Here is a 9465-nt window from a genome sequence, read left to right as displayed (position 1 = left end):
CTGGCACAGTGGCTCACACCTGCAATCCTAGCACTCTCGGAGGCTGAGGCAGGAGAATTGCTTGAGGTCAGGAGTTCAAGATCAGCCTGAGCAAGAACAAGACCTCATCTCTACTAAAAATAGAAAAATTAGCCAGTCATGGTAGTCCCAAGCTGGTCCCAAAACAAAACAAAACAAAACAAACAAACAACCTCTGCTTTGGCCAAGTACAGTGGCTCACCTGTAATCCCAGCTCTTTGGCAGGTGGAGGCAGGAGAATCCCTTGAGGCTAGGAGTTCAGAACCAGCCTGGGCAAAACAGTGAGAACCCCTAGCCCCTCTAGAATTGAGAATCTCCCTTATTGTTTTAGGTTGACAGGGCTTTTGCTTGTTTTTGAGACAGGGTCTTGCTCTGTCACCCAGGCTGGAGTGCAGCGGCACGATCATAGCTCACTGCAGCCTCGAACTCCTGGGCTCAAGCAATCCTCCTGCCTCAGCTTCCCGAGTAGCTGGGACTACAGGCGCACACCACGCCCGGCTAATTTTTTAAATTTTTTATAGAGACGGGGTCTCACTTGTTGCCCAGGCTGGGCTCAAGCGATCCTCCCGCCTCGGCCTCCCAAAGAGCCAGGATTCCGGGATTACAGGGGTAAGCCAGCCGCTGTGCCCAGCTCCCCGCCCCACCCCCAACTGTGGGAATGGTTATCTTTCCTGGGGAAAGGGCAAAAGAGGATCAAGGGGAAGCAAGAAGTGCCGCTAATGCACACCCTCCGGGAAGGCCACAGCCAACCTAGGTCCCGTGCACAGGCTGCAGTTTTCTGAGCGTTCCTGAAGTGGCGTCCCTAAGCAGGAAACCCACCTTCTCCCAGTCAGCCCAGCAGGGGCGAGCCCGCTGGTCGGAGGACGCTCCAGGCCTGACCCTACCCTGGGCGGGCTGCGGCCCCCACGCCGCCATCCGCCAGCTGCCCTCCCGGAGCCACCCCGCCCACGGCCGAGGTTTCGATTCCTGGCGGAGCCCCGCCCCGCGCCGCGGGAGACCGAGGCCGGGGAGGATGCATGGCGGGCGCAGGGCAGCGGAGCGGGGTGCCTGGGGGGCCGGGGCCGGGGCCCGACGAGCCCGAGGAGGTGAGCGGCTGGCGCTGCCCAGAGCATCGCGACCGCGTTGTCGAGCTCTTCTGTCGCCGCTGCCGCCTCTGCGTGTGCGCGCTTTGCCCGGTGTTGGGCGCGCACCGCGGCCACCCGGTCGGCCTGGCGCTGGAGGAGGCTATGCACGTGCAGGTGGGGACGGTGGGGACAGGGGCGGGGTGTGGGGGAGCGAGCCCAGGGGCAACGGAGGAGGGGCGTACGTGGCGTCCCACTGCAGTGCCCTTTAGAACCTGGAAAACAGAGGGTGCCCCCGAGTGCGTCTAAGAGTCAACTGATATTTCAGAGCGGGAGACTGAGGCCCAGGAAGGGCACAGGCGGCGAGCCAAGGCCATCAGTATGCTTTCAGAAGAGGTGGGTTTGGGAGCCCAGGCTGTCAGTGTCAGCCCAGGTCACCCAGATGTCAGTGACCTTGTCCCACCATGGCGGGCCCACCACACTGCCCTTGGGCTGGGTGAAAATTTGCCTTTTAGTTAACAGAGGTGAAAACCCTTCCTGTTAGAAAATGGCCACACGCACATCTCTGGTTTACTCCATCCGGAGTTTACAGAAAGGGGCTGTGAACTGTGAACCGAGGACTAACTGTCACCTCGACCTCCCTCTCCCCTCCCCCTCCACACAGACACTCCCATGCTTGCTCTGGACAGCCTGCGCCGGTATTATTATCATTACAGCCATTTGCTAGATCACAAGAAGGCTACGGAGGCAGGGGAGGCCTTGAACCCAGGCCTCCCATAGAACTGCCTCCCAAAGGGCCATTCTCAACTTGGAGCCCTCACCCATGCTTAATCCTAATGGTGGCCATGGGCTCTGGGCTCCTGTTCCACCCCTGCAGCTGGCTTGTTCTGTGGCTCTGTCGTGAAGGCTGGGCCAGGCAGGCCTTCCTGTCTCTGACTCTTGTTGATTCTACCACTTCCACCTGCAGGAAGCCATCTGTGATGAACTGACCTTTCCCCCTGCACAACATGACATCACCACCACATTGTGAGAACCTTGGAACTCCAAGGTGAAAATGGGCCCAGAGGGGGCCTGCCTGCTCGAGTCCTGGGTTCAAGGTCTGCCCCTGCCTCTATAGCCTTCCTTTGTTTATGTATAAAATGGCTGTAATAATAATAATAGCTTCTCAGAAAAGTGTTGTTCAGAGTTACCTAGGCTACTTCCCAGAGATCTGGCTCAAGGGTCTCACCCCGTTGTCCATTTTGTTGACCTATTGTCAACATTAAATAACGAGATTCAGAAAATATGATTAACTCACGGTTTTGGCTCCAAAGCTTGAGGATGGCTACCCAGGAGCATAGATTCAAGTTGCCCTGAACATACACTCCAATTAACCAGTGGGTTTTTAAGGAAAAAAGAAGAGGCAGTTCTTAAGTTGTTTACCAATAATTTGCATTAAAATATCATAAGCTATTGGTTGGCTATACATTGCTTTTTGTATCACAAATTCCAGAAACATGAAAATATTGGGTGAGGCTGCTAGTCAGGAACAAAATAGCTTTAAACAATTTCCCCCTACCACACCTGAATGTGGCCGGGGATTGTTGGGAAGGGGGCGAGACTGAAGTCCCATACTCCGGTCTCTCTGGGCCTGATAAAGTTTGTAGACATGGCTCACACTGCTCTGAGCTATTTTTCTTTTGTCATTTCCCCCTTTTCATCAAGGTCTTTTGAAGAAAGCTTTGTGGACAAACTCATGGTTTGGGCTCCTTTTATGTTCTGGAGCCTGGTCCTGTCACTAGGAAGCCTCATTCCCACCTGGTCCTGTTCCACCTGGGCGGAGGACATGTCTCAGTGAGGAATTTTAAGAGTGCCCAAAGCTGAATGGGAGTGGCATCACAGACCTCAGTCAAATCACTGATTTATACAGCTGCTGTCACTTTTTGACTTATCTTTGGTCTTTGGAATGCCACAAGTTTAGTTTCCTCAGAAGTAAAACAACGAGAGATACATAATAGAAATATAATGCACATAAGGATTATAATCAAAAAGAGAATTTGTATGCCAGACCAAAAAAAAAAAAAAACTCCTATTCCATTGGAGAGTCAACTAAAAACATCATAAAATTAAAACCCAGGAAACTGGCTTGTAAAACTTGTTCTACAACTTTCCTTGTTGTAGCCTAAATAAATAACTTAGCCTGCTAAATAAATAATTCAGTATTTAGTCCAAATTGTAGGAAAATAATAAAAACTCAAAAGCAATGATCAGGGCTGGGATCTGATAACAGGTGTGCTGTAATTTTCTTCTGAAACATAATTTTTCTTTTTCCAGTTCCCCATTTCTACGAAAGATAAATCTTAGTAGGACAAAGTTACTTGCATAATAAGTTTTAGTATTATACTTGGCCTTATTATTGGCATAAAGTGCAACAAGAATAGTGACTGGCCATATAGGCTCTTCTCAAGTTGGCTTTGCTAGAACTTTCATAAGGAATTTTGGATTAGACTTTCAAAAGCCTCAAGGCTAGGAAACCAAGCCAAGGATTCACCGTCGGACTGTACTTGCAATACCTGTATGCATTGGGTGAATTCTTCTCTTCTTAAGGTTCCAAAATGTCTTGAGGTTCCTGGCCTGTCAGAAAGTGACATTCTTTACTTACCACAGGTCAGAAACCTTGAAAAGGAACCACATAGACCAGGTACCAGGCCAGTCTTTCCAAGGGGCTTTTTATTGGCTCTATAAAGCCAACCTGAATTCCTCAAAGCAGCCTGGTCATATCTGAAAATATGCCATTTTAGTCGAAGCCTTGGTAAAATTACCAGTGTCTCCAATGTGTCCTGTTACAAAAGTAAACATTCTTAGGTCAGGCGAGGTGGCTCATGCCTGTAATTCCAGCACTCTGGGAGGCTGAGGCAGGAGGATTGCTTGAGCTGAGGAGTTAGAGACCAGCATGAGCAAGAGCTTGACCCCATCTCTACTAAAAATGGAAAAATAGAAAAATTAGCCAGGCATCGTGGCACACGCGAGGAGTCCCAGCTACTCTGGAGGCTGAGGCAGAAGGATTGCTTGAACCCGGGAGTTCTGGGCTGTAGTGCGCCATGCCGATCGATTGGGTGTCCGCATTAAGTTCAACATCAATATGGTGACCTCCCGGGAGTTGGTTGCCTAAGGAGAGGTGAACCGGCCCAGGTCAGAAAAAGGAGACTCAATCTCCAGTCAAGAGACCTGATAAATACGGCATGAGGCAAACTGTCCCCCACCCTTTTTTTGCAGTTTACTTAAAAGGTAAACGAGTATTTTACTACCAATTATTAATACTACGCAAAATTCTTATTCAAAGGAGTAAGCCAAATTTTACTTTTATATTAGCATATTATCAATCATCCAATCTCAGTCAGCTTTGACCACACAAGATAAGATTTCCATAAACCTTTTATAACCTTGTAATTTTCTGTTAAAGAGCAGATCAATGCATTGAGAAAACCCCGTGGGTTCTACACAGGGGCCCAGACTCTGGCCTTGCATCGGTGTGCTTTTGATATTAATGCTCAATTTCTAGAAAAACATATAAATAATTCCCTTCTAATTTTAGTCAGCACGATCACACACAAAATGCCTTTCACAAGATTAGTCTTCCACAAACCTCCTACAACTTGCTTAAACCTTCAGTTTTGGCCTGGACTTTTATTTTGGCATTCTACCTTAGGACAAAAATTTCCTTCCCTTTCTTCCTTATCATTTTGACCACACAAAGTTCCCTCTCCTGCAAAAGAAAAATCACTCTCAACTCTCTTTACCAAAAACACATCTTACTCTCTCTCTCCGCTCTGTATATAGAATTGTTTTTCTTATATCTAGTAGTTTTAATCACACACTACAATTTTAACTCTTAGTTAACCCTAATTTCCAGTGAAAAACCTAGGAAGTCAATAACTTTGAACTGTTTTATACCAGTATTTGCAGACGAATACCATTTCATAATTTTTAGAAAGATGTTTCCTCAATTTTTTTGTTTATAGACAAATTTAAATATATTTAGCTTTTCTATGCTATATAAATGACTCAGATATTTTAGGATTACCTGTTACTTAATTTAAAATGACATGACTTTAACAGTAAGTTACTGAAAAAGATTTTTGAAAGATTTTGGAGACATTCATTCATAAACTCAGCCCTCCTGCTCCTCCAGCTGCACAGAGGTAGACACCCTTACAAATAAGAGATTTCATTATAGATGTAAATTTCAAAATAGCCAGCTAAATGCCAGAAAGGTGTATTTTGTAGACAAGTGTAGTCAGATAGGTTGTCTTTTCAATTTGGCTTATTTCCTGATTAGATTACTGACTTGGGGGTGGGGGAGTAAAGCCCTTTAATTAACAGGGCAAAGAAAACACTCTCTGTGCCTGAACTCAGCCTGGATAGCTCTGAAAAAGAAACAAGCTACTTTGCCTGAAGGCCATCTTTTATAAATACTTTATATCCAGCTTTTTTTTTCTTTTCAACCAAATACCTTTTCAAGCGATTCACCAAAACCAAGAAGCCTTAAACCAAGGTTATGACTTAACCAAGGTGAACTAGGCATCTCCAAAGAGGTGCAAAGCAGTCCTCACAAGATCCAGAACCATCCCAAAGACGGCACGAAGAAAGTCTCACTAGCTGCAAATGGAGAACCATCCACATTTCTGCACAGCCATCGTTTCTAGGATCTCAGCTTCTCAGCTGTGCATCTGTGCATAAAGGCTCAAAAACCCCTACACCCACAGAAAGAAAAAAAAAAGACAGGAAATCAGAAGCTCTCCATGTGAAGGAAAAGGATCAATAACAAATGGGTACCCCAAAAGGTCAAGAACCAAGAGCTATACATATTAACATTTTTTAATTTTTTTTTTGTAAGAGACATGATCTTACTCTGTTGCCCAGGTTGGAATGCAGTGGCATGATCATAGCTCGCTGCTGCCTCAAACTCCTGGGGATCTCAGCCTCCCAGGTAGGTGGGATTACAGGCACGTGCCACCACACCTGGCTAATTTTCCTTATTTTTTGTAGAGATTGGGTCTCGCTTTGTTGCCCAGGCTAGTCTTGAACTCCTGGCCTCAAGTGAACCCTGTGCATCAACCTTCCAAAGTGCTGGGACTACAGGCGTGAGCCACCAAGCCTGGCCCATACAAGTAATTCGAAACAAATAGGTGTCATTCCCTGACCAGGAATCAAACCTGGGCAGCAGCTATGAAGGACAGAGTCTTAGCCACTAGACCACAAGGTGGGATGCTTTTTATAGATCCTTCAGAGGATCCAAAGCAGGCGGTTTGAGCATTTAAAAGGATTTACTGCCTCTTCTTTCTCCCTTAAAAACCCACTGGTTACTGCTGCTAATCGGAGTGTATATTCAGGGCAACTTGAATTTATGCTCCTAGGTAGCCATCCTCAAGCTTTGGGCTCAGATAAACTCTACACTTAATCATATTTTCTGAATCTTGTTATTTAAGGCTGACATTACGCGTACCCATTTTTGCATCCACACATCTACTTACTTACCTAGCTATTCACCCTTCATCCATCAATCCATCAATCCATCCTTCATTCACCAAACATTTATTCAAGCACATACCTTATGCCATGATTCAAGGAATAGACTGATTCCTTCCCTGGCTGGTTGGAGGGAGAACACAGTGACAACACAGTGTGATAAGTACTGTAGTTGAGGGGTTCAAGGCAGTGGTCAGTGGGAGCCAGAGAGAAGACAGTGAGAGCTGGGGACAAGAAGCTCAGGAAGACTTCTTGGGGGAGATGCCATTGGAACTGGCTTTGAAAGATGAGTAGGGTGTCACCAGGCACTGAGACTGGAGAAGCACCTGTGGCTGGAGGGCATAGGCACTAGGAGGTCGGAGTAATCCTTGAGTGGGGTACAGGAGCTGAACTTGAACACTTGGAAATCACGACAGGGCAAGGATATGCTCCTGGAAGTTGAAACCGTGGTGTATACTTGGGTTATGACCATCCCCCACCCACCCCCAACCCCTTACCTAGAGTAAAACTGCACACAGTAGCAAATGCTCGTGGGATGTTAGTCACAATAAGAGCTACATGTATTGAGCACTTATTGTCTACCAGGCATTCTGTGTGCCTCTTCTCATTTAGTCCTGCAGCCACCCTGTGGGGTTATCCCCATGTTTACAGCGGAGGAAACAGGTTGAGAGAGGTGGGGGGACAAAGCTGGAACTCAGACCTAGGACTCCTCTGACTCTGGGGCTTGTGCTCGTAACAGGTTGCTGGGGGACTTCTGGCTCTGCTTGAAGCTGGCAGCCCCTGATAATTCTGTTCAGTTCAGCAAACAAGCCCAGGTAATCCCTATTCCCCGTCCCTGTGGGGAGCTAGGAATGGAGCAAGCCTGCCCTCAGGAAGCTCCCAGTCAATGGGGCAGGGCCTGGTGGCTGAGTGTAAGGCCAGCCGTAAGAAAGGTGAAGATGGAGATAAGGTCACACCTGTGGGGGAGGGGGACGCAGAGCACACCTTTGGAAAAACAATAATTTCAAAAAGCAGAGATATGGAAGGTAGGAGGGATCAGGGAGCATGAACCCCACTGGCCCTCTCACCCAGTCCGGGGCCAGAGGGCCACAGACTCCCTGGAATGTACATTTCATGAGGACAGCTCCTGAAACAGGACCCAGCATGTAATAGGTGCTCAGTTAATAGTCACTCAATAAGTGGATGCTCTTCCCTGGCCCCCAAGCTGCTTGCCTTCAGTTCCTATTTGAGCGGCTGGATAAGCAGATCACAAGCAAGACTCGTTCTAGAAAAAAAATGTGTGGGGGCACATCAAGATCCGCGGAATACCTGGTGTGGACCTCTGAGGAGCAGAGGGGCCCTAGTCCCAGCTCATCCTCCAGCTTGCCCCATGACTTTGCATAAGTCCCCTCACCTTCTGAGTCTCAGATACCTCAGCTGAAAAAGAATAAAAGGTGAAAGGAAATGACCCCTGTTAGGGGGCCTGTTATCTCAAAAGTGATAGCATTATGACTTTTTTCCTAACTTCCTCCTGTACAGAAACTCACCCAAGAATGTTTAAAGCAGTTGGCAACCAAGAAGCAGCAGGAAGTTGGTAATATCGCCCAGATAGAGGACGCCGAAGAGAAGCTCAAGGCAAGTAGACATTTCTTCCTTATTCTGATGGAGATGCCCACGGTTCCTCTCAGACACAGGGTCCCCCAAATATGGAGCCAAGGAGAAGTAAAAACCAACCTCCCAGGGGCAGATCAGGTTTGGTGGAGCCTGGGGCTTCTATAATTTAGGGGGCCCTCTTTGAGAGCAAGAACACAAAATTGCAGATAAAATTAGGTGCAAGACCATGAAGGGGCTCTGCAAGCAAGGGGCCTTGAGGCTCTGCTTTCGTTCGCTTTGTGGCAAATCTGTGGTCCCTTTGCATCAGCTGCTGTTCTCTTGGAGGGACTCAAGTGCAAATTGCCTTAAATAAAGCAAAATACAGCTTAAGGAATACACAAATACCTCTTTAGGTTTCACGGCCATGTTGAAACTAAATAAGGTATAAATATGTTTCATAAATATGCACTTTCTTCAAGTTACTCTTTTCATAATGAGTTTTATTTAAATAGATTCTTTGTGGGGTTTTGAATGGGAAGTTGAGGCTGACGATACTGTGAGCAGCCATTTTCACTTTGACAAAGTTGTTGCATTTTTAGGGGCCTTTTGTCTGAACTCGGGCCAGTTCCTTCCCCTCCCAGCCTCAGTTGCTCCCTCCTTGCAGTGAGGGCTGGGGCGGGATCCCACAGTCAGAGAGGAGGACTGGCTCTGACTGTGGGAATAGCTGGCGCCCAGTTCTTCCTGCGACCAGGCCAGCCCACAGAATTGGCCCCCTCCACTTGCCCAATGTCCATTCTCCCTCAGATGTCTTCACACCCCAGTATGCTGGGAATATCTGTGGTTCACACTGTGGCCCCAGCTTAACTATTAATAGTGTCCCTCCTATCTTCAAGAGCAGCACTCTGGACTCTGGAAGATAAACCCTTTCCAAAGGATTTGGGAAGTGAAAGTTGACAGATTTGCAGGGATGGGGGAGGGGCTTGGGCTGTTAGCCTGAAGAACAGGTGCACTGTCTGCAAATCTCTGAGCAGGTATGGTTAGGGGGCCCAGAAGGAGAGAGCGTGAAGGGTCTAAGGGAGGCTCTGGGGCAGGTTTCACCTAAATCTAAGGAATGGTTTTCTTTCTTTTGAGACCCCCACTCCCATCCCACTTTTTAACTTTTTATAAATTTACAGGAAGTAGCAAAGATAGTACAGAGAAGTTTTGTGTACCTTCACCTAGTTTGCCCTAAGGGTTACATCTTACATAACTATAGTACAACATCCAAAAAATTGACAGTGTATATAGTTTTTTTTTTTTTTTTTTT

General features: G+C 47.2%; 1 protein-coding gene across 1 annotated transcript in view; it reads left to right on the top strand.

Moving 5' to 3' along the window:
* The first annotated feature begins 1015 nt into the window (after positions 1 to 1015).
* The window catches only part of TRIM14 (tripartite motif containing 14), a 30374-nt gene continuing 21924 nt past the window's right edge, over positions 1016 to 9465 (top strand). The window contains exons 1-2 of the mRNA XM_012638293.1: positions 1016 to 1256; positions 8106 to 8201. Of these exons, the coding sequence (XP_012493747.1) occupies positions 1035 to 1256; positions 8106 to 8201 (318 nt within the window). The 5' untranslated portion in view covers positions 1016 to 1034. The remainder of the gene's footprint in view (positions 1257 to 8105; positions 8202 to 9465) is intronic.

The sequence above is a fragment of the Propithecus coquereli genome, unplaced genomic scaffold, assembly GCF_000956105.1.
Source record: "Propithecus coquereli isolate 6110/MARCELLA unplaced genomic scaffold, Pcoq_1.0 Scaffold128, whole genome shotgun sequence".
In the NCBI taxonomy this organism is placed as follows: domain Eukaryota; kingdom Metazoa; phylum Chordata; class Mammalia; order Primates; family Indriidae; genus Propithecus; species Propithecus coquereli.
The sequence above is the reverse complement of the archived record's forward strand: the minus strand, read 5'-3'. Positions and strand labels throughout refer to the sequence as shown.